The sequence below is a fragment of the Trichomycterus rosablanca genome, chromosome 22, assembly GCF_030014385.1.
Source record: "Trichomycterus rosablanca isolate fTriRos1 chromosome 22, fTriRos1.hap1, whole genome shotgun sequence".
Classification (NCBI taxonomy): Eukaryota; Metazoa; Chordata; class Actinopteri; order Siluriformes; family Trichomycteridae; genus Trichomycterus; species Trichomycterus rosablanca.
The window spans coordinates 342,501-367,500 of NC_086009.1; the positions used below are offsets into that span (position 1 = coordinate 342,501).

At 46.4% G+C, this 25,000-nt stretch overlaps 1 protein-coding gene across 3 annotated transcripts in view; it reads left to right on the forward strand.

Moving 5' to 3' along the window:
• Nucleotides 1–21,724, forward strand: part of caskin1 (CASK interacting protein 1) — a 41,166-nt gene extending 19,442 nt beyond the window's left edge. The window contains exons 2-20 of one of the 3 annotated variants that reach the window (XM_063018885.1): nucleotides 2,339–2,390; nucleotides 5,099–5,196; nucleotides 5,449–5,594; nucleotides 5,841–5,936; nucleotides 6,385–6,515; nucleotides 6,633–6,741; nucleotides 6,831–6,939; nucleotides 7,066–7,160; nucleotides 7,651–7,777; nucleotides 12,473–12,576; nucleotides 13,193–13,286; nucleotides 13,762–13,844; nucleotides 14,513–14,623; nucleotides 15,751–15,852; nucleotides 16,858–16,996; nucleotides 17,202–18,244; nucleotides 18,575–19,322; nucleotides 20,700–21,084; nucleotides 21,353–21,724. In XM_063018885.1, coding sequence (XP_062874955.1) covers nucleotides 2,339–2,390; nucleotides 5,099–5,196; nucleotides 5,449–5,594; nucleotides 5,841–5,936; nucleotides 6,385–6,515; nucleotides 6,633–6,741; nucleotides 6,831–6,939; nucleotides 7,066–7,160; nucleotides 7,651–7,777; nucleotides 12,473–12,576; nucleotides 13,193–13,286; nucleotides 13,762–13,844; nucleotides 14,513–14,623; nucleotides 15,751–15,852; nucleotides 16,858–16,996; nucleotides 17,202–18,244; nucleotides 18,575–19,322; nucleotides 20,700–21,084; nucleotides 21,353–21,449 — 3,869 coding nt within the window. In that variant the 3' untranslated portion in view covers nucleotides 21,450–21,724. The remainder of the gene's footprint in view (nucleotides 1–2,338; nucleotides 2,391–5,098; nucleotides 5,197–5,448; nucleotides 5,595–5,840; nucleotides 5,937–6,384; nucleotides 6,516–6,632; nucleotides 6,742–6,830; nucleotides 6,940–7,065; nucleotides 7,161–7,650; nucleotides 7,778–12,472; nucleotides 12,577–13,192; nucleotides 13,287–13,761; nucleotides 13,845–14,512; nucleotides 14,624–15,750; nucleotides 15,853–16,857; nucleotides 16,997–17,201; nucleotides 18,245–18,574; nucleotides 19,323–20,699; nucleotides 21,085–21,352) is intronic. The other 2 variants (XM_063018886.1, XM_063018887.1) reach the window with 2 other exon arrangements.
• Nucleotides 21,725–25,000: the final 3,276 nt, after the last annotated feature.

The following is a 25,000-nucleotide window of genomic DNA, read 5'->3' on the forward strand; positions in this document are numbered from 1 at the left end:
AGAGTTCATGTGATTCTATTCAGTCAGGACTATAGAGTTTATAACTCAGTCTTTATATTTACACACAAACATTCTCCTGGGTTTAATTCTACAGTCACATCAATTCTACAGTCACATCAATTCTACAGTCACATCAATTCTACAGTCACATCAATTCTAGTCAATTCTATAAGCTTCCTAGTCTGACATTGCCCTGTCCCACTTTTTTGGGAATGTGTTCCAAGCATTGAATTAGGAATTTATTAGGAGTGTATTTACAGAAATAAATAAAGTTAATTTAGTAAAATGTTCATTATTTTTGTGCTGTTTTTAATGAAATACTTTAGTAAAGACAGATTTATTTTGATTTCACCTCCTGTCCCAACTTTTCTTGGTTTTTCTTGGTTTGAATCTCAGAGTTCTGACCTTTAAATAAACGTGATCTTGTGAACCGTTCCTGAGGAAGCTGACAGGGTTACGGTGTTGTTGGGAATGGTGACGTGGTCCAGGTCGATCATGTGACTCAGATACTTGGATTAAATACATGATGGATTTGATCGAGGCCTCCAGCATTAATAACAATGGGGCGTGTCCATTTCCCCCCTCACATCCTGTCGGTGAGGAGAGCGGATCCAGCCCGTCCACTTTCATTCTGGTCAGTGTGGGTATATTTTTGGTCCTGAGGGAGGGGAAGGCCGTTCTTTCTCTTCCTTCCTGTCTGAGCCATTAGCTGCAGTTTGTAAACCACCATCAGAATGTGGACAGGAGTTCAGGGCCGAGTATTATAAAGTCCTTCCTTATCATACCATCCTAATTTATATTATATATTATATATACACCGATCAGCCATAACATTAAAACCACCTCCTGGTTTCTTCACTCACTGTCCATTTTATCAGCTCCACTTACCATATAGAAGCACTTTGTAGTTCTACAATTACTGACTGTAGTCCATCTGTTTCTCTGCATGCTTTGTTAGCTCCTTTCACCCTGTTCTTCAATGGTCAGGACCCCCACAGAGCAGGTATTATTTAGGTGGTGGATGATCAGACACAGAGGCGCTGCTGGAGTTTTTAAACACAGTGTCCACTCACTGTCCACTCTATTAGACACTCCTACCTAGTCGGTCCACCTTGTAGATGTAAAGTCAGAGACGATCGCTCATCTATTGCTGCTGTTTGAGTCGCTCATCTTCTAGACCTTCATCAGTGGTCACAGGACGCTGCCCACGGGGCGCTGTTGGCCGGATATTTTTGGTTGGTGAACGATTCTCAGTCCAGCAGTGACAGTGAGGTGTTTAAAAACTCCAGCAGCGCTGCTGTGTCTGATCCACTCATACCAGCACAACACACACTAACACACCAGCACCATGTCAGTGTCACTGCAGTGCTGAGAATCATCCACCACCTAAATAATACCTGCTCTGTGGTGGTCCTGTGGGGGTCCTGACCATTGAAGAACAGGGTGAAAGGGGGTAACAAAGCATGTAGAGAAACAGATGGACTACAGTCAGTAATTGTAGAACTACAAAGTGCTTCTATAGGGTAAGTGGAGCTGATAAAATGGACAGTGAGTGTAGAAACCAGGAGGTGGTTTTAATGTTATGGCTGATCAGTGTTTATATATCCTGTGTTCTGTGATGTTCTGTTTTGTCGTGCCAATAAAGCTTCATCTGAACTGAACTGTTTACTGATCAACAGTCCTACAGTAGAATTGATGTGACAGTAGAATTGATGTAATTGTAGAATTGATGTGACAGTAGAATTGATGTGATTGTAGAATTGATGTGACAGTAGAATTGTGACAGTAGAATTGATGTGACAGTAGAATTGATGTGACAGTAGAATTGATGTGACAGTAGAATTGATGTGACAGTAGAATTGTGACAGTAGAATTGATGTGACAGTAGAATTGTGACAGTAGAATTGATGTGACAGTAGAATTGATGTGACAGTAGAATTGATGTGACAGTAGAATTGATGTGACAGTAGAATTGTGACAGTAGAATTGATGTGACAGTAGAATTGTGACAGTAGAATTGATGTGATTGTAGAATTGATGTGACAGTAGAATTGATGTGACAGTAGAATTGTGACAGTAGAATTGATGTGACAGTAGAATTGATGTGACAGTAGAATTGATGTGACAGTAGAATTGTGACAGTAGAATTGATGTGACAGTAGAATTGATGTGACAGTAGAATTGATGTGACAGTAGAATTGTGACAGTAGAATTGATGTGACAGTAGAATTGTGACAGTAGAATTGATGTGATTGTAGAATTGATGTGACAGTAGAATTGACACCTGAATCACTGAGCTGCACTAACCTTCACTTCGTCTCTCTGTGTGTTTCTACAGAGCTGCTGGGTTCAGCCAAGAAGGTCAACGTGAATTTCCAGGACACGGACGGGTAAGTGTGTGTGAGTGTGTGTGTGTGTGTGTGCGAGTGTGTGTGTGTGTGTGAGTGTGTGTGTGAGTGTGTGTGTGTGAGTGTGTGTGTGAGTGTGTGTGAGTGTGTGTGGGGGGGGGGTCATGTTAGGGATCAGTGTGTGATTTTATAAACACTGATGATAGTTTGTCTGACTGCTACATATTTTTGGTTCTCTTTAATGTGTGTGTGAGTGTGTGTGTGAGTGTGTGTGTGAGTGTGTGTGCGAGTGTGTGTGTGTGAGTGTGTGATAGGGTGGCCAGATTCATAGTAACAAAAAGCCGGACATCATATTAGGAACAGGGGGACATGCTACTGCAACATACAGAATAAATCCAGAACCCATATAACAGAGTTTTTGATCAATTTAAGCAAGAATTCTACGTATAACAAATGACTGTTTTACTCACTAAATGTTGTGTCTACTTTTTATATTTAAGTCTGTTCCTCGCTGCCTCAAAAGTTTACTTTTTGGCATTTTCACCGCGTTCCTGATCATGAGAGCTGAGTGACTGTCTCAGGTAGAGATGTTTACAGGACAGAGCGGGCGGGACAAATTCAACCACCCAATCACAGACTAGCATTTAGAGGGCGGACCTTCTCCGATTGGCCAGTGGTAGCACTATACGGAGTCAAATAAGGCTGTTAAACCAATGAAATACAAAGCATTTAGTTTTGACATGTACCTGAGCCAATGGCAAATAATATTAATCAAAAATGAAACCAGTTCACTCCAAAAGGAGGATTTTTAAGTGTCCGTCCTAGCGTTGCGTGATTGGAGGACTGGCAGCTGAAAAGCCGGACTGTCCGGCCTAAAACCGGACGTCTGGCCACCCTAGTGTGTGTGTGAGTGTGTGTGAGTGAGTGAGTGTGTGTGTGTGAGTGTGAGTGTGTGTGTGTTGGGAAGATGTATGAATGTAGGTGGAGCAGGCTCTGCTGCTGGATGGCTGGGCGCTTGGTAGTGCAGAAAAAATTGGCCACTAGTCATCTAAAGTGTGTCTGTGTGTGGGAATTTGTGCCCGTTCAGTTAAAACATGACGGCATTTGTACAGCTGGGCGCTGTTGGAGTTCCGGTTCATCCCAGAGCTGTTGAGCAGTAACCCGTCGTTCCTTTGAGGCGCTGACGGCGGGACTGGACCTGATTTTATTTAATTAACACCGTCTGACAAACGAGAGGAGTGTGAGGACGTGAGCGGGAAGTATTAACGTCAGCGCTAACCGGCCTTCACCTAGCACAGACATTCATTTATCACACACACACTTACACACACACACACACTCACACACACACACACACACACTCACACATACACTCACACTCACACACACACAGCTCATGAATATAACATTGTGAGAGCAGAGCGAGGGGATTCCCACCGTCATCCATTCATCTGAGTGTGTGTGTGTGTGTGAGTGTGTGTGTGTGTGTGTGAGTGTGTGTGTGTGAGTGTGTGTGTGTGTGTGTGTGTGTTAGTATACCCCTCTTTGTGCACTCGCTCCTCTCTCTCGTATCCACCTCGGCCCTCGCGGCAGTCGCCATGGTTACAGCACATTCCACACGCCGGTTCTGGAGCAGCATGAATCGGCCAATCGGATCGCTCCGTCCTGTCGCCCTCGTTAGCATGAACACATCGTACAGGCTCGTTAAACCAGTGACGAGCGTCATCACAGATACAGCTCTGACATGTTAGCAGTGCAAGTGTGTGTGTGATGTAATAGCCCTTTGCTGTTGAAACAGCGCCCTCTGCTGGCTGGTTGAGGTGCTGCACAGTGATAATGAATAATGGAGAGCAGTGCGTGACTCTCCATACGTGATACACAGGTGTCGGAGGGGGCGTGTGTGTTAGGTACGACCCTCCTCGGTCAGGGTGGGGTCTGCAACAGTAGAGGAGATACAGCTGGGGAATTGGATATGACTAGATTAAACGAAAAAGGGAAAAACTTTAACACTAAAATAAAGAAGAAACTAATTAGTTTTTTATTATGAATGAGGCTTTGTTACAGTAGTAGACCCTGACCAGGATAAAGCAGCTAATAAAATAAAATTAAAAAATTACTTTAAATTGTGTCATTCAAATAATATTTTATTATATTCTGTTATAATAATATTATTATGTTTTTGTTATAGTTAATATTATCATATAATCATATAAAATGATTTATTATTTTTAATATTAATATTAATTAAATATTACTTTTATTAATATTTTTATTGATATTTTGTAATTGTATTATTATAATTACCTTGTAATAATCATATCATATGTTTATTTATTATCATTAATATTAATATTTATTTATTATATTGATTATTTTATTGATTTTTTTTAGTTTTTTTTTAAATATTTTTATTATTTTATTTTTATTATAATTTCATTATTATCTCATGATAATCATATATAAGATTATTTATTATTATTTTATTTTAATATTCTCATTATATTACTATAATAAAAGTTATTTATAATAAATATTTAATATTTTCTGACTTTTTAATAAATTACAAACGCAGCAGAATATAAATAATATAAATAAAATAAAAGCGTTTACACACTGCTCACTGCTGCAGCACTTTATTGTGTTGCTTAGCAACAAGCCAGATAATAACTAAACTTCATTACGACATCATCCGCCCGTGTGTGTGTGTGTGTGTGTGTGTGGTGTGTGTTTGTGTGTGGTGTGTGTTGCAGGTTTTCGGCGCTGCATCATGCCGCCCTCAACGGAAACCTGGAGCTCATCTCACTGCTGCTGGACTCTCAGGCCATGGTGGACATCAGAGACCAGAAAGGTGAGGTCAGAGGTCAGAGGTCAGGAGCGGTCCTGGTTCTACTGAAGGTTCTGAAACCACATGGAGCTCAAACATCAGAAACCTGAAAATCGAACCATGTTCTGTCTGTAAAGCTCCGGGGTTTCTGGACCTCTGTGGGTCCCTCTGGTGGAGGGCTGGTACAGTTTACCCCCTGCAGCGGCGCCCGGTGTCGTCTCACCTCAGTGTGTGTGTGTGTGTGTGTGTGTGTGTGTGTGTGTGTGTGTGTGTTAGGTATGCGTCCTCTACATTACGCGGCGTGGCAGGGTCGGTCTGAACCCATGAAGATGTTGTTAAAATCCAGTTCCTCGGTGAACTCTCAGTCTGATGATGGACAGATTCCTCTACACCTGGCAGCACAGCATGGACACTATGACGTGGTGAGTAACCAACCAATTAACCAACTAACTGACCAATTAACCAGCTAACCGACCAACCAACAAATCCACCAGTCAGCCAATAAACCAATTAACCAACCAACAGTCAACCAGCCAACCAAGCAATCAACTTACCAGTCAGTGTATCAGACCCCTGTACGTGTGTGTGTGTGTGTGTGTGTGTGTGTGTGTGTGTGTGTGTGGTGTGTGTGTGTGTGTGTGGTGTGTGTGTGTGTGTGTGTGTTACAGTCGGAGATGTTGCTGCAGCATCAGTCGAACCCGTGTATCGTGGATAACGCAGGAAAGACTCCGCTGGATCTGGCCTGTGAGTTCGGGCGAGTCGGGGTGAGTAAAACTGAACATTTAACCCAAATACTCAACACTCAGCCGGGACTAGTACAGTAACTAATCACTAATCAAGTACTAGTACAGTAACCTACTAAACAAATCAAATACTGAACTACTAACTACTCCAGATCATACCGTAGGGTTTATTACCTGATAGAGACCAGAGACTAACAACAAGAGATTAACAACCAGAGACTAGAGACTCAAGATTAACAACACGAGCTTTGGGACTAATGACTAGAATCTAAAGACTGGAGATGAGAGATGAACAATTCAAGACTAACGGTTAGAGACTGTAAACTGAAAATGAAGAGGGTGATGATGTCATTAATGTTATCGATGATGTAATTAATGATATAGTTGATGTTACTGATCATTGATGATGTGGTTGGTGATGGTATTGATGTTATTGATGATGTGGTTGGTGATGGTGATGATGGTGTAGGTGGTGCAGCTGCTCCTCAGCAGTAACATGTGTGCGGCTCTGCTGGAACCCAAACCCGGAGATTCGACCGATCCTAACGGGACGAGTCCGCTTCACCTGGCAGCTAAAAACGGCCACATCGACATCATCAGGTCAGAGAGAGAGAGAGATTAATACAGGTACTTTATATAGATCATCTAAAGGACATTACACTCTAACCTCTCTCATCCTGTCTCTCTCTCTCTCGCCCCCACCCTCCCCCTCTGTAGGTTATTGATCCAGGCTGGCATTGACATTAACAGGCAGACGAAGGCGGGCACTGCCCTGCATGAGGCCGCTCTGTGTGGAAAGACAGACGTGGTGCGCCTCCTGCTGGATGTGAGTGATACTGCACCCATCACGTGTCCCACTGGTCGGTGGACCGGGAGCCGGTTTGTTACCCCTGACCTTTGTGACCTTTGTTTCAGAGCGGCATCAACGCGACGGTGAGGAACACGTACAGTCAGACGGCGCTGGACATCGTGTACCAGTTCACCGCCACGCAGGCCAGCCGAGAGATCAAACAGATGCTCAGAGGTACGGGGGAAGGGGGGTAGAAATCCAATTCCAATGCTTCAGCTCACCAGTGACCCAGTCCTGTCTGGGAGTCCTAGAGAGTCTAATAGTATTGCTGTGTGTGTGTGTGTGTGTGTGTGTGTGTAGATGCCTCTGCGGCTCTGCAGGTTCGAGCTCTAAAGGATTACTGCAACAACTACGACCTGACCAGCCTCAACATTAAAGCAGGAGACGTCATCACGGTAACACACCCTCTGTCACCACTGTAACACACCGTAACCACGGTAACACTCACCACAGCAACATCACGGTAACACACCCTCTGTCACCACTGTAACACACTGTAACCACGGTAACACTCACCACAGCAACATCACGGTAACACACCCTCTGTCACCACTGTAACACACTGTAACCACGGTAACACTCACCACAGCAACATCACGGTAACACACCCTCTGTCACCACTGTAACACACTGTAACCACGGTAACACTCACCACAGCAACATCACGGTAACACACCCTCTGTCACCACTGTAACACACTGTAACCACGGTAACACTCACCACAGCAACATCACGGTAACACACCCTCTGTCACCACTGTAACACACTGTAACCACGGTAACACTCACCACAGCAACATCACAGTAACACACTCTCTGTCATCACAGTGTTGGTGTGTTGGTGGTTGTATGTGTAACTAATGATTCGGTGATGTTTGTGTTGAAGGTGTTGGAGCAGCACTCTGATGGACGGTGGAAGGGCTGTATCCATGACAACCGAACAGGAAACGACCGAGTGGGCTACTTCCCTTCCAGCATAGTGGAGGTGATTAGCAAGAGACCTGGGGCCACAGGTACGACTAAAGCGCCGAAAATCGTCCACACACACACACACACACTCGCACGCACACACACACACACACACTCACACTCACACAGGTAGGAGGAGGATGGAGCGCCGGCGACACCCCGCTGTACTCTAACATGCTCACATCAGGTTATACCACACAGGTGAGCAGATAGAAATTGTTGTAACAGCGCCTCATCTGGTCACTAGAGGAACTGCACCAGACACTGTACAGAAAACCCCAAAACCCTTGATTTATTTATTAACTCTTATTTATTTGATTCATATGATTTTTTTAAATAGTTTTCAGAGTAGAATGATGTTAAAACATGTTTATAAAAGTCCAGTTGTTTTATATGTTTATATTTTCTGTATCTCTTGTAATTGTGAGCTGGATTATTAGAGCTGTTGCGCCTCCTGCTGGATGTGAGAATCACTGCACTGTAGATTCTCTCCTCACCCACATCAGAGACACCAGAAATAAAATCAGCCAGAATTTGGTGTGTGTGGTGAAAACGTGTGCCAGGATCGACATGATTATTCTGTAGAACTTTTTTAACCGACACGTTCTGCTCTGTCATTTAGTTCCAGTTCCAGTTCTGGTTTGTGTGGATCCTTGATGGCTCGATCATCGTTTTAGTTCTGTTAATAGTTCTGGTTCTCTGTTTCTGACTGGAGTTCTTGTTACTGTTCTGATTCAGTTCATGGCTGCACTTAGTTCTGGTTCCTCTTCTTGCTGGGTTTGGTTCTTGTTTCTGGTTCTTGTTGTACTTTTAGTCAAAAAGAACTCTTTTAGATTCACCTATTTTTTCTTTAAATCTCTTCCTTGTGGGTTCAGTGTGTAGGTAGAGGAAACACGTGTACGGCTGTTATAACCTGTGTTCATGTTATTGTACAGATCAGCATCTCAGTGTAGTGGGGGGGGGGGTAGTTATGGGGGTGCGTTTACATTGTTGGGTGGTTGAGAAGGGTGACGGTGTACAGAGCAGCAGTACGTACAGGGTGGGTGAACCTAATAAAGAGACTGTGTGTGTGTGTGTGTGTGTGTGAAGCTACTATCAGTACTGTATTAGAGTAAATCCCTCATTTTTGTTTAGTTTGAGTTGTTGTGTTTATTCTCTTCTGCTCATTACCGACCAAACCCGTCCAGCCGTGTCGCTCTGTACACAGTACCACACTCATGCCAACGTTATGATTTAGTGCTGTTTGTCATAGAGATTATGATGTCGTAAACGTTATGATGTCATAAACGTTATGATGTCATAATACTTGATGATAAATAAACTTAGTGATGCAAACAAAATGTCATAATACCTGATCAACAAGTGTTATGATGTCGTAAATTTTGTCAGAAACGTTATGATGTCAGAAACATTATGATGTCATAATACCTGATGAATAAACGTTATGATGTCATAATACCTGATGAATAAACGTTATGATGTCGTAATACCTAATAATGAATAAACGTTATGATGTCATAATACCTAATAATGAATAAACGTTATGATGTCATAATAGCTGAAGCGGCGGGTGGTTTTGAGCAGAACAGACGTGTCGGATGTTGCTGATATTATTTTTATGATTTATTTTTTGCTTTGCTGGTGTTTGGTCGCCTCTTTGTGTTGAATTTGTGTGGCTTTTTTTCTCTCCTGTGTTGTTTTTTGTTGTGTGTGTGTGTGTGTGTGTGTGTGTTTCCTGTTCTGGTGTAGTTGTTTGTACCGAACAGTACCAAACCATCACCCGGGCGAGCGTGTGCGCTTCCCCCACTGTCGCCATGGTGAACGGAGAACCGTGTCATTTCCTGCCGCTTTCCGATCAGCCACTTTTTACTTCCTTTGGCTATAAAAGCTCGACCGAGCCGCTCAGCCCCACAGGTACAGGACACCCACCATCCATTTATTATTTATTGTTATTATTACAGTGGGGTCTGAGCGTCTGGAGGTATTTTGGAAGTATTCAGACGCCTGACCGTGAGCTTGTCGGACGCCCCGATTCAACAACAAACTGTATTAAAATAGAGTAGAACTCCCCCCCCTCCCTCGTTTTTATCCAATCCAGTCGGGTCATTACTTCTCTCACTGCTGCCCCCACCCCGACTGAGGGGCGCTGAGGCCGACACATATACAGCTGAACACTTTTCTTTTTACCTACCATGGTGTAAAGAGCCACACACTGCCATCTGTGATCAGCCTCCCCCTGTACAGTCACCTCGACCGGCCAGCAGAGGTCGCACTTTCCAGCAACGAGGAACCTCATTTTAGCCAATCGAGTGTCTGTGCAGGCACCCGGCCGGGTGATAGCAGAGCTGAGATTCGAACCTCAGAGCGAGTGTGTTTTATCAATGCACTACCGGAGCGTCCTGCTAACACATCAAGGACTTGAGTAAAGTAGACGTGAAGATCAAGTCGGAAAAATACGGTGAGATATAATAACTGATAACGCCTTCAGACCTTCAGACCCTACTGTATATTATTATTATTATTTTTATTATTATTATTTTATTTTTATTTTTTATTATTATTATTATTATTATTTTTATTATTATTATTATTATTATTATTTTATTATATTTTTAACTTGAAGGAATGTAAAACATTAAATATCATGCATTACATTCAGAATAAAAACTGTGACATTCCCTCAAGTTTTCAGATTTATTTATTAATTGTTTATATTTATTATTTATTTATTTTGAGGTTCTGATCTGTTGCACTCTTCCTTCTGTCACCCCTTCCTTCATGATTTCTCCTCCCTGACTGTCCTCAGGTGTCTCAGTCCCCCCACCGTCCCCCCGATCTACCCACCTGCCCCTCAGTTTCTGCTTTTCCTCAAAGAATGTAGTCCACTACTGACTGATGGTGTTTCTGTGGTTGATGCTTTTAATCGGCGGTGTGAGATGATGTAGGATTATTTACCCCGAGCACACAGCAGGGAGGGCATGTAAGGGCATGTAAGGGCGTGGTTTACATTTGGGTTTTAGTTCTGTGAAGGTCCGGACAGACGTGATGTACGGTCCGTAGTGTTAATCTATAGTGAGTTCCAGCAGTGGTGTTAGAACATCCAGGACTGAAGAGAGAGCGGGGTTCAGGAACACTGGGGTACAGGGGGTATGAGGGACTGGGCGGGGCTGTTTCTTATACACAGTACTGGATAGATACATAGATTCATGGACTAGACTGTTAGATGGACTGGTGGATGGACTGGTGGATGGACTGGTGGATGGACTGGTAGACTCATGGGCCACAGCATGTTGATTGTATATAAACTGAACCATCATGAATGAAGTCTTTATTTTATTTATCACTTCTGCACTCGGCTGTATTTTATTTCATGACCTTCTCATGACCTTTGCCCTTGTGATGCACTGCAGTTCCTCTTGTTTCTAACCGGACATATATAATCATATCTCAGTATATATTATATATGTGTGTGTGTGTGTGTGTGTGTGACATGTATAAATGTATATACACTGATATACATGTTATTAACGTGTTTCTATACATGTGAGCGTCACGCTGAGACACCAGCTCTGCTAAACCTCACACTCAGCGCTCATTCAGCCGGGGAGCACCAGGGGGCGCTGTGGGTTTCTTTATTTAAATGAAGGTGGCGTTTTGATAACGCGGCTCTCTGTGTTGAAGGTTCTCGGGGTTCCGATTCCTCCGGAGGGCCACAGGGGGGCAGCACTGAGGAAATCTGGGTCCTGCGCAAACCTGTGGCAGGTAACAGCAGGGCCTTCACACCTTCTCCTCCTCTTCCTCCTCCTCATCCCTCGCTCGCCCCGCGGGTCTCATTTATCACGCGCTAGCGCTAGGCAGGTGAACCAATCAGGACGCGCGAGACTGTTAGCACCGACATCCGAAAACATCCGGGTGAAGGTGGTACCTGGAACGTCCGCCCCATTCTGTACCATTTAGCTAGATGTCAGGGCACTCGGGGAACACGAGGCACCGGGAACGTAGGATCACGGGAATCTGGAACCCCTGACGTTTAACCATCCAATCAGCACCCTGCAAACGATCCTACAGACTCAGGTCAGGAACTTCAAACACGCCCCCTGCTGGCTGATCAATGGCATTGCACCAAGCACCAGGACGGGGGATAACATGTGACTCTCCGTGCGCGTTACAGATCTCCATATAAACCCCGGTGCAGGTGAAAAGAAGTGGTCGGCGCTGCACACGTGTCCGAGGGGGTGTGTGTTAGTCTCGACCCTCTTCGGTCTGGAGTGGAAGGGAAATCAAAACCATCGAGGAATAGGATATGACTAAAACTATTCAGTATTGCTCATCAGTGCACGTTGGCTTAAGAAGCCACTACTTTTCCCCCGTCGTGAACCCGGTACTTCAGCACCAGAACAGCGCCGCTACGTCACGTTGAGCGTTTCATGACGGCTTCGCTCTCACCTTCATTACTGCATGTCTCCTCCCATCCTGCTGACGGAGAGCGCGAATCCTCCGGAATGTTCCGAACTCCTTTATTTCCCAGCGTTCCTCTGAGCTGCTCTCACACACACCGATCAGTCCAGGTTCATCACACGTGAGTCTCATCCTCATGGTCTGTTCGTCACTCGTGTGTGGATGCTCCATTGTTTCAGCAGTGCATCCTCACACACACACACACACAGGACGGTCACGTGGAGTGTGTGTGTGTGTGTGTGTTTTGACCCTGTGTGTGTGTGTGTGTGTGTGTGTTGTAGGTGGAGATCGCAGCAGCAGCGTGAGCAGTTCCAGCAGCGCTCGATCTTCAGGCAGCGGCCAGAGCAGCACCAACATCCTTCACGCCCAGGCTGAAGGAGTCAAGGTGAGATCCTGCACCAGAGCTTCTGTGTGAGGAACCTGAGGAACGTCCTGAAGAACGTCCTGAGGAACCCTGGATCAGGTCCCAGTGGGTCCTGATCCCATCATCACCAGCTGACGTGATGGTGGGTGTGGAACTTCAGAACGGTTCCACACTGTTAAGCCACTGGTGTTTAAGTATGCAGGCGGTAAAGATGAAGTTTGTGCACCCTTGCTCAGCGGTGCAGCAACAGTTTAGGGAAGGCCCTGTCCTGTGAACAAAGCGAGCTCTATAAAGACATGAAGAGAAGCTCCAGTGTCCTGCACAGAGCCCTGAGCTCAGCCCCACTCGACAGCTCTGGGATGAACCGGAACATCTACTGATCAATCAGCGCCCAGCTTGACTGAACGGGCACAAATTCCCACACACAGATCACACAGAGGGTCACTCTGTTGAACGTCCAGTTTAAAAACAAACTATATTAAAACAAACTCACTGTCAGGTGTCCAAATATTGGATGGATTTGTACCCAGGCCAGAGTGTTCCGCTTCGAACCCTCTGAGACCCTGACCAGGATGGAGCGGGTGGGTGGATTATTATGGGATGGATTATGATGATGATGTGGTTCTGTGTGTTCCAGCTTCTGGCTACAGTTCTGTCCCAGTCAGCAAAGGCTAAAGAACATCTACTGGAACAGTCCAGATCTGTGGAGTCTCCACCCAGCACTAATAAAGGTATACACACACACACACACCTGTACACACACACACACACACTCACACACACACCTGTACACACACACACACACACACACCTACATACACTCACACACACTCACACACACACATTCACATCTGTACACACACACACACTCACACACACACATTCACATCTGTACACACACACACACACACACACACACACACTCCTGTACACACACACACCTGTACACACACACACTCACATACACACACCTGCACAAACACACCTATCAGATCCCCACATTCACTATTGAAGCTGCACCTACCACACAGATGAACTGACTGGGTATACAAGTACTGACTGTAGCTCATCTGTTTCTCCATACATTATCAAAATGTACCCCTAATGACCCCCCTGCACTGACCAGATGATTTAGGGTTCAGGTGATGGACCGTTCTCAACAGATGATGAGCTGTCCACCCATTGTGTGTGTGTGTGTTTCTTTAGTTCCCACTTCGAGGAGTCAGAGTGTGTCGAGTTGTCCCATCCACGAACCTCAGTACAACGACAGGAAGGGTGATGACGGAAAGGTATACACACACACACACACTTTATACACACTGCAGATACACACACATATACACTGTATACACACTCTACACATCACACACACACACACACACACACACACACACACGTTACAGACCTGGTGAGTATAATTTCCTTCTTTGATGTTGTGTGTGAGTTAGTTGGGGGTCGTCCTCGTCCTCTTCCCTCACCCTCATCCATTCCACATTTTATTTTCTCTCATAATTTAGCTAATTTTTAATGAACTGTCTTATGCTGCTCTCTTTGTTTTTATCTTAATTATTCTTGATGTTGATGTACTATTTTGATTTTGTACTATGATTTGTATGGTGTATGTACGTATTTGTTTTGATTATTTGTCTTATGTAAAGCGTCTTTGAGTATCTTGAAAAGCGCTATATAAATAAAATGTATTATTATTATTATTATTATTTGCTGCATGTAGAATAATCCAGATGTGTGTTGGTTTAAAGCTGAACTCATGAGCTCAGAGACGTCCAGGTTCAGGAGAGGAACTCCAGGCCGGAGGGGTTTAGGGGTGAAATGGGATTTTTGGAGAGCTGCTCGGGTCTCAGGGACCTCGGTCGGTCCGTGTCCCAAAAATACTGGGCAGGTGTACGGGCGGGCGGGGCAGAGACAGTGACCCACAGGCTGGTATGTTCTCTCCTAGAGCTCTGAGGCGGTTGTTGAGTGGTTGAGTGAGTTTCAGCTGCAGCTCTACGCTCCTCACTTCATCAGCGCCGGCTTCGACATTCCAACCATAAGCACAATGAGTCCCGAGGTAAGAGGAACCAGATCTAATCAAACCTAATTAAATTAAAGTCCGGGGGGCTCATGAATACATCAGTGCGCTCTCAGTGCAGGTCACAAGCTACTGAGAAGAATTAAAATGTATTAAAATCAATAATACCACAATAAACCAACCTGATCTAAAATTATATGTAAAATAAATAATTACATTTCATACTAATTATTTTCACTATTGATCACTTCAGCCCTGAACTGTAAAAATTAATAAATAAACTTAAAAATAATAATAAATAAGTAAATAAATAAATTACTACTTTCCATGACTTATGATTTAATTTCATTAAAAATAATAAATTCTAAAATATAAAAGCCTGTGATTTATATTAACAACAATTTTAAACATTAAAAAATATGATATAAATATTAAAAAATGTATCCTGTGGAAAATCAGTTCGGGTGAGTCCACGGTTCCATCAAGGTTTCTGTTCTAATGATGTCACAGACCATCCGGACTGTTATCAGTGAAAGCTGCAAAAGCAAACCAACACTTGTCCTGGTGTGTGAGTTCGTAGCTGACCTGCATATGTGTGACGGTACCCTTGACACGGGGGTGTATTTTGGGATTTTATTCCGGACAGGGCGACGTCTTTACCCGGGAGTTTCATGATTATTTCAGCAGGAGAGCGCAGGTGCTTGACTGGCCCGCCTGCAGTACAGATCCGTCTTCTATAGAATCAGAGGATTGTGAGTCTGTTGTATTTTATAGAAAGTTCCCGACTTTTCATCTGGAGTTTGTGCATCACAGGAAATTAAAATGAATAAAAATTTAATTCAAATTGGTGGTGAACGCTGGCGGCATAAGAGCAAAGCATCATGGGAGTTTGAGTGACTGTTTTTATGGTGTGAAATGAGATGAATTGTGAGCAGATTTATTCGTTATAAATGTTTAGATTTTAAACAAACACAGAGAATTACATTTTATTATTAATAATAATTTAGAATTTTTAAAAGCTTTATCACATCATCTCAGACTCATCGTCTCAATCATCACATGTTTGTTGTTTTAATCTGGTGTGCTGCTCCTGTCTGGGGAAGATTAGTGGTTCGGTGAAGGTCCCGCTGGTGGTGGATGATGATGATGATGATTTTTGTTTTTAGGATTTAACGGTGATCGGCGTAACTAAACCTGGTCACCGTAAGAAGCTTCTCTCAGAGATGAATAAGCTGAGTGTAACAGAGTGGACTCCTGAGCACAAACCTGTGAGTCTGCAACTCTCACCACCTACACCTGCGCCGAAAGTATGTGGACACCTCTGCTAATGATTCGGTTCACGTGTATATATGTTTAGCATTCAGACATTTAGGAGCCACTTTCATCCACAGTGACTTACATTTGTAAAAGTTTATAATTAAAGCTGCAAACTGAGGGGTAAGGGCCTCACTCAGGGGCCCAACGGTGGCAGCATGGTGGTGATGATGAGGTTTGAATCAGCGACCTTCTGATTCACTATTCTAGTACCTTTACCACTGAGCTACTACTGGTATAAAACCAGTTCTTTCAAATAAAAGCAGGCTTCAAAATTTGTGGCAACAGTTTAGGGAAGGTCCTTGTCCTGCTCCATTATGACCCTGTGTTTAAAAGTGAGGTCTGTGAGGATGTAATTTGACGCGGTCGGTGTTTGGTGTGGAGGAGCAAAGCATCAACGCCCTGGCCTCAACCACACTGAACATCTTTGGGATGAATCAGAACATCGACTGGGAGTCAGGACTTTCACACTGACATGAAATTCTTCTTAGGAAAAGCCTGTTTTGGAATTGGGTGTCCACATAGTTTTAGCCGTGTGGGGGTATGTGTAGGGGGTGTATGTATATGGAGGTATGTGGGGGGGGTATTTGAGGGGGTATGTATGTGGGGGGTATGTATATGGAGGTATGTGGGGGGGTATGTATATGGAGGTATGTGGGGGGGGTATGTGAGGGGGTATGTATGTGGGGGGGTATGTATATGGAGGTATGTGGGGGGGTATGTATATGGAGGTATGTGGGGGGGGTATGTGAGGGGGTATGTATGTGGGGGGTATGTATATGGAGGTATGTGGGGGGGTATGTATATGGAGGTATGTGGGGGGGGTATGTGAGGGGGTATGTATGTGGGGGGGTATGTGAGGGGGTAGGTGTGTGGGGGTATGTGTGGGTATATGTGTGTGGGGTACATGTGGGGGTATATGAAGGGCATGCTGATGATGTCACTGTGTGTGTATTGAGGCGAATCTGTGTGAGTGGCTGAACATGATGGGGCTGGGTCAGTACCACCAGGTTCTGGTGAAGAACGGCTACGAGAACATCGAGTTCATCACCGACATCACGTGGGAGGATCTGCAGGAGATCGGCATCACCAAACTCGGTAATGATGATCACACCAACACATCAGGACCACACCCGAAATCTGGGACCTATTAGAACTGATCTACTGGAACCTTTAGGGCTTAAGCCGCTGTAGTACTAATATAGTACCGGTACTGTTGGTACCTGACCCGCTGGGTGTGGTCCCGGTACCGTTTGATGTTTCTGTTCTTTAACGTTGTTGCTACGTCTCTGAACCGTTACAGGTCATCAGAAGAAGCTCATGCTAGCAGTGAAGAAACTGGCTGAGATCCAGAAAGGCTCCGACACCAGAAACATGACCCGTAAGAAACCTCAGGGCTCGTCGTCCACCGACGGTCCGACTCCGGACGGCACCGAGCGCCCCCCGGGTCCCAACGCCCTCCAGGACGGCGAGCCGTGTCCCGAGGTTCAGGACGGTCCGGAACGGGAAGCGCGGACCGTTCGTCAGAACAGCGGCGGAGGACAAAGAGGAAGCGTTCACTCGACCAATCAGAAACCTCGCCAGCCTTACCCACAATCCCCCGGGCCACCGTATACCCCACCGCAAACTCCCACCAAAACGAAACCTCCTGCGGCGCAGACGCCACCGAAGAACGGACTGGAGAAACCGGCCTCGCCCCGCCCCCTGCCTCACTCTCCCACGCCCAGAGCGCACCAGGAACCCGGGAGGAAAGAGGCGCAACCCGAACCAAAGGAAGTGACATCGCAGTCGGCGGCGCCGCCCTCCGTACCGACGCTATGCCTACCGCCGGAGGGTGAGAACCTCGCGGAGCGCGACGAAGAACTGAGCAAAAAACGAACGCACAGCCTGAGCCGCTACGACGCCCAGCAGGACCGCAACGAAGCCGACGCGGCGAACGCTAACGCACCGCGCCGGGTCAGCCGCAGCAACTCGGTCCGGAACCAGAGCGAGAAGAAGAACGAGAAGAACGAGAAGAACGCGAGCCGAGGCGGCCAGGCCATCACGCTCAGGCAGAAGAAGAAAGGACCGCCGCCGCCGCCGCCCAAACGCTCCAGCTCCGCCATCTCCAGCTCCAACACCAACCTCAACGAGCCGCCGCGAGAGTCCGGGACCGCCGGGAACCTGCTGGACGTCAACTACAACCCGCAGAGACGGGCCAGCGCCGTGGAGACGGGGGGAGGCGGAGCTGTGGAGACAAGCAGCGTGGGCAGCGTGAGGAGCATCGCTGCCATGCTGGAGATGTCCTCCATTGGGGGCGGAGCCAAAGGACTCGCCATGCAGAGATCTACAGGCTGCCATCTACAGGTGGGAGGAGCATTTCCTCTGTGAATAATCATTAGCATTTAACAGCTAATAACGTAGCGTTCAGTGGTGAAGCTAACAGCATCCGCGTCTGGTTTATTATGTGAGGTGGGGCAGTAGGTTGATCGAGGACGTCAAAATTAACCTCAGTGCACTTAAGAAACCAGACGGGGCCGCTATTAGCTTCAGACCCAGCAGTACTGTAGCTGCTGTAAAGCATGGTGGTGGTAGTATCAGGCTCCGCTGCTCTTTTTGTACCAGAGGCTGCTGTTGATACTGAGGGCTGCGACCCAACACCCCTGCTGTATGTAACCTCTCTCTGATGTTTCTCAGGTGGCTTCAGCAGGAGGGAGGCAGCACGATGCCATCGGTCTGGACGGAGAGGTCATCAACCGGCGCAGGACCATCAGCGGCCCGGTCACCGACCTCGTGGCCGCCGCCAAGAAGAAATCCCAACAAGCCGAGCCGGTACCGGTCCAAACCAGAGCGCAGAACCAGAACCAGTCTAAACCGCCGGCGGAGAACCCGCCCATCGCCGAGGACCCCAACCAGAACGCCAAACCCAGGCCCCGACAGGGCGAGGACGGCACGGACGCCCCAGACGCCCCGGACCCTCCCGTCCCGCCCCGGGACGACAGCGTGACCGTGGACCCTGCTAAAAGGAAGACCTGGACCTCCAAACCTCCTCCGGACGAGGCCAGATTCCACCTGATCGAGTCCAACACGGTGAAGCGGCGACCCAAGGTCCGGGAGAAGGAGTCGGAGGACGAGACGGTTTACCAGAACGGAACCGGTACCATCAAGAGACGCCCGGTTTCCGAGGTGACCGTCTCCGAGCAGCCCAGGTCGGTGGAGAAGCAGGCGGAGAGCGCCCCCCGGAGGGAGAAATCCGACCTGGGGGGGCAAAACACGCCGGGAAAACCGGCCAAACCCCCGGTGTCTCCCAAACCCGTCGTCCAAGACATGAGGAGACACGACGCTCCGGCCGCAGACACCAAAAAAGGGGCGTTTCCTGGAGCTCCTGGCAGCCCAGGTACTACCCAGTGTGGCCCTTTCTCTTGCCCTGTCTTTACCCAATTATGTGAGTATTTCCTCTCGATCCAGACCGCTTCACCCCGTTTATTTGCCTCCGTGTCCCATCACAACCTTCCTTTGGGTTTTTGTTTTCCTCCATCTTTGTTCTTCCTGTGTGAAACACGCTGATCCATCTTTCATTTTACTGTTTATCAGTGGAGTGTTGTTAAAAATATTTGGACGCCTGATCGTGAGCTTGTCGGACGTCCTGTTTTAAAAAAACAATAAATTATTATATTATAAAATAATAAAATCTTTTTTAAAACAGGACGTTTGACAAGCTCACAGTCAGGCGTCCAAATACTTATAAAATATAGCGCCCTCTGTGTGACCTTTAAAGTTAGAACAACAGCTGCTCTTCTGAGAAGTGTGTCTGTGTGTGGGAATTTGTGCTGGTTTTGTAGTCAAATGATGACAGCATTTGTTCAGCTGGGTGCTGACTGATCAGTCGATGTTCTGGTTCATTCCAGGGATGAATACCTGGGATGAATCGGAACACTGCTGGAGCACTAATAGCAGGGGCGCTTGGATTAACTACACAGACTCGATGGGCTGTGTCTGGAGGAGGGAGGGCCGAAGGGAGTCGAGATCACTGCTGCAGTTACGACCTCTGCTGGCTGCTCGAGGTGTTACACAGAGATGATGAATAATGGAGAGCAGTGCCTGACTCGGAGAAGCGTTCAGTACTGCACACGTGTGTGTTAGGTTCGGCCCTCCTCTCCTCCTGGAGAACTGGATATGACTAGATTGGGAGGAAAAGGGGGAAAATGCAGAATAGTTCATGACGGACGGGCACATGGTGTCTCAGCACCGCATGGTTTGGGTCTCCACGCCCCCCTTTTAGAGGGGAGGGTCACAAAGTCAGGAACCGACGGCACTCAGGTGGCTGGAAAATAACGTAGAACCCTGAAGTTCCTCTGTTCTTCTTCTTTTCTTTCTTTTGAAGGTTCAGTGTTCTGTTAGTGTTCTGTTAGTGTTCTGTTGTTCTGTTAGTGTTCTGTTAGTGTTCTGTAGTTCCTCACCCTGTTCCCATACGATCTGTTCCATGTTCTTCTCCAGTAGATCAAACACTTCACTGTTTCTGAAGCGCTGGATGAAGCGTACACAAGGTTCCTCCTCGGTGGCGTAGCTCCGCGTTCCATGTGCATTAAAAGGCACAAAATGTTCCAAAATTCATCACGTATGGTGGGATATTCCACCAGCGCATTAGCACTGGGGTTCTGATCTCTCTGAGTTCGAATTTCGGCTCCGTTACTGGTCGGCTGGGCGCCCCCTAGCGAGCACGATCGGCAGTGCAGACGGTGCAGTAGACAAAACCTTGACAGAACCTTGTGTACGTTTCCTTTTCGGCAGCACCGTAACCCCTCTTTGCTCTTCGCCGCAGTTGAAGGGAAGAAGGTTCCTCCTCCGGTGTCTCCCAAGCCCGCGCCTCCTCCCACGGCTCCCAAACCCAGCAAGACCCTCATCCAGAAAGCGGCTGTGACCTCACCGGTGTCTCCGGGCACCCAGACCGCCGCGCTACCCGTCGCGCCCCCCAACGCCGCCAGGACGCCCACGTCTCCGGCTCAGAGCCCGCAGACTCCCATCACGCCGCCCATCAAACCGCCGCGCTCGTCCATCGGGGGCGTGTCCATGGACAGCGGGGGCGGGGCTTCGACGGCGCCGGTGGACGTGGAGACGGTGCATCAGAAGATCGAGGAGACCAGCGCCTCGCTGGCCGCCGCCCTGCTGGCCGTAGAGGAGAAGATCAAGGAGGATCGGAACAAAGAGTGAGTTCGTGAGTTCTGAGGGTCTCTGTGCAGCGCCGTCGATCGGCCAGCAGAGGGCGTAACTGCTGCAGGTATGAGGAGGTGATAGCTCCGCCAGAGGAGATTCCTCATACCTGCAGCAATTACCCCCTCTGCTGGCTGATCAGCAGCGCTGCACAGAGACGAGGGATAACGGAGATCGTCTTGTGACTCTCCGTGCGCGATACGGATCTCCGTATGAGATTTCACCCGTCTGGTGTGTGTGTGTGTGTGTGTGTGTGTGTTGCAGCTCGGTGGCGGAGAACAAGAGCACAGTGAGCATCCTGGACGACATCGGCAGCATGTTCGACGACCTGGCCGATCAGCTGGACGCCATGCTGGAGTGACGAGCACAAACCCGGCGCGCAGAGTCCCCCCCGCGTCCGCCCCACTCCCCCCCGGCCCCTACCTACGTTCCGCCGTCGGCACCCTTCTACGGGAGGAGCGACTTCAGTCCGTGAAGCACGGACCGTCTCGAGACGTCGCCCCCGGCCCGTCGCGAGCCTCGCCCGGCCGCCCCGCCCCTGTACATGAAACCACGCCGATGGTTATTGACGATTGTTGATTATTATGGTCTGTGTACATTGTGTAAGCATGAGGAAACGTTTCTAATCTCTAAGCATCAGAGTCCTGCATTAATTACAGTAATATATACAGAATTATGAGTATGGAAATATAAATATATATATAGAGAGAGATATTCCACTCCTTTCATGGTCGACGCAGTGTTATGTTTAGAGAATCTATACAGTAAATACACACTCTCGTTTTTTACGTCATGCTAGCTACCAGACCTGCGCTGGAATATATTTAGCGAGTGGTTTCCTGCTGTGGTTTCGTGTCTGTAAACGTGACGTTTGTTTTATTTCTATTTTTTTTTTTTTTTTTTTTTAAGTTTCCACACGTTCGTCTGTGTTTTCACCCGCGTCCCAAACGTTAGCGTCCGCTCAGAAGTCCTTCCAAATAAGAACCTGCCGCTCTGTGATCAGCAGCCCCTCGTGCAGGTGCCTCGACCGGCCAGCAGGGGTCGCACTTACACCGGCGACGAGGGACCCTCGTCCAACCAATCGTGTTCCCTGACAGCTCTGGAATGAACCGGAACATCGACCAAGCCGTACGAATGCTTTCACCTTCTGATTGAACGGGCACAGATTTCCACACATAGCGTTTTTCCACCAAAAGAACCCTGGTTCTGGTTCTTGAACCGGTTCTGTTCAGGTTTCTCTGAACCTTGGTGTTTTGTAGAGAACCCACCCGCTTTTCCACCAGTTTTTGGGAACCAAGCCTGTGTCATCACCGGTGGGCGTTACACAGCGGAAGTAAAGAGTAACATGATGGTGGAGCGTGTAGAATATCTGTGGGGATTTGTGCTGCTGTTACAGATGTTGGTTTTTATGTAAGAGCATGGATCAGCTGTCGGTGATAAGAAGACGTGACGTGTTTGTCTCTGTTGTTGTTTTCTTTAGTTCGTTGACGTGAGAAGCGTTTTGTGCTTCACTCTCACCGCGACTCTCGGCACAGATAACCGATTTGCTCAGCGCTCGACTCGAGAGATAAAACACTAAAGTTCCACGACATGAACAAACATCTGTGTGAAATAACCATCAAACCCAGTCTAACAGCTCCACGTGAATCCACAAACAGCTTCCTTCAGTCTCGTGAGAAGCATCTTAATACCGTGTTCAGGTGTCTGAATACTTATGGCCACCACAATCGGAGATCTCAGTATTAATGCGCAGGTGACGGCTGTTGAAAATGCAAATGTGGCCGGTAACCCTACGATACATTCCAACATCTGGGTGCTCTAGCGTTTGGGACGGAACCCATTTCATCCCCCCACCACCATTATATCCTGCACAGATTCTCCTGTGCCTTAACACGACCGACGACCTCAAACACACGACGTGTATAAACAAATAATAATAAAAATTATAAACTTCAGATCGACGAGAGAATCTACTGCACATTATAACTGTCACCATACCATCAAATTAATATTATTATTATTGTAATTATTATTTTATTTTATTATTATTATTATTATTTTTTATATAAAATTTGTATTATTATTGCTGTTATTATTTTTATATTATTATTTTATTTTTTATTAATATTTTAATTTGTTTTATATTTTTATTGTTATTTTATTATTTCAATTTTTATTATTGTTATTTTAAGTTATAATTATTATAAATATTATTATGAGTTTATTATTGTGTGTGCATCATACAGAGGGCTTATTATTGAATATTATTGAATATTATTGAATATTATTAAATAGGAATTGTTGTAGTGTAATGACGGGGGTGCAGATCAGCGTGTGCCGATATTCAGGTAAACAATATATCGCGATTATAAGGACATAACCAGTTCCCCTTCACCAGTAACAGTCTGGAATCATAATAATAATTTAAATACTTTAGGTCAGAGTTCTAGTTTCTGTATTTGACTTCATGATGTTTTTTAAATAATCGATCTAAGGAGGAAACTGCAGAACTGTGTGAGCTGATGATCGTGATATGAGACCTGAGTATCGGTACAGGCTCATACACTGTTGAACCCTCACACACTTTTTAAGGACGTGTTTTTCTCTTGGGCTTTTATTTATTTCTGCAACAGTTTTTCTGGCTCAGTGATTAAAAATGAAAGAAAAATATCCAGACAGCACAACGAACATTCGGTTATTGATTAATGGAGTCGTCTTCTAATGAGATCGGCCAGAGTTCAACCAAACGTCTTCATTTTATGCCTTTTTAGTCGAGTCCAAATATTTTTGGAAGTGCTCAGGTCAGGGTCTCGGCTGTGTTATGTTTTGTTGTCCCGCTGAAACTATGATAGTGCAGTTCCACTAAAAGTTAAGAGCTTCTCCCCCCACCGTGCTCGACAGTAGTGAAGAGTCCAGTGTGGGTAATTAGTTTGTACGGATGATCTAATAAAACGTCTATACGTCTGCACGTGTTCAGTACTATTCAATCCTCTCAGAGCAAAGACTCAGCAGCCACTGTAAGGCTGAAGGGCCTTGCTCAGGGGCCAAGCGGTGACTACGTGACGGAGCCGGGATTCAAACCCACATTATTCTGATTGATAGCCCAAAGCTCTACACACTAGACTCCTGTAGTCCCTGATCTGAAATAAAAGAACGGTTGCAGAAATGACTGGGATCCCAGAAGCAGTCTGGAGCCGGGTGGTGACCCCGGCTGTGAGCACAGTGTTATTATGGCCTCAGTTCCAGTGTGTGTGTGTGTGTGTGTGTGTGTGTGTGTGTGTGTGTGCGCGTGTGCGTGTGTAGGTGGTACAGAAGCGTCCGGGCCGTCGTGTCTCTGTACTGAGATTCACTCACGTCTTTATCAGTTTAATCGTTTCTTCATTTTCTTTGATTGATGAAAGTGTGAATTTAAATATTGAGGTGAAAAATCCACAAGTTTTTATTCTCATGCGGTTTTACACGTTTATTTCAACGAAAGTGAGATTTTCTGCACGGCTCGCCCGAGTGTGAGTGTGTGTGTGAGTGTGTGTGTGTGAGTGTGTGTGTGTGTGTGTGTGTGTGTGTGTGTGTGTGTGTGTGTGTGTGTGTGTGTGTGTGTGCAGGCTGTACATTGTGTTTCTGTTGCTGCTGTCGGTTGGTATTGAGCTGTGTGTGCTTGCAGTGATGCACCAAAAACCACCTGCTTCTAAATAAATGTTCAACACTAAACTACAAACCGCCTGGAGCCTCCTTCCTCATCCGCCTTCACACACACACACACACACACACACACACACACAGTCTCCACACCTTACAGTTACACACACACGCACACACACACACACACACACACACACAGTCTCCACACCTTACAGTTACACACACACACACACACACACACACACACACAGTCTCCACACCTTACAGTTACAC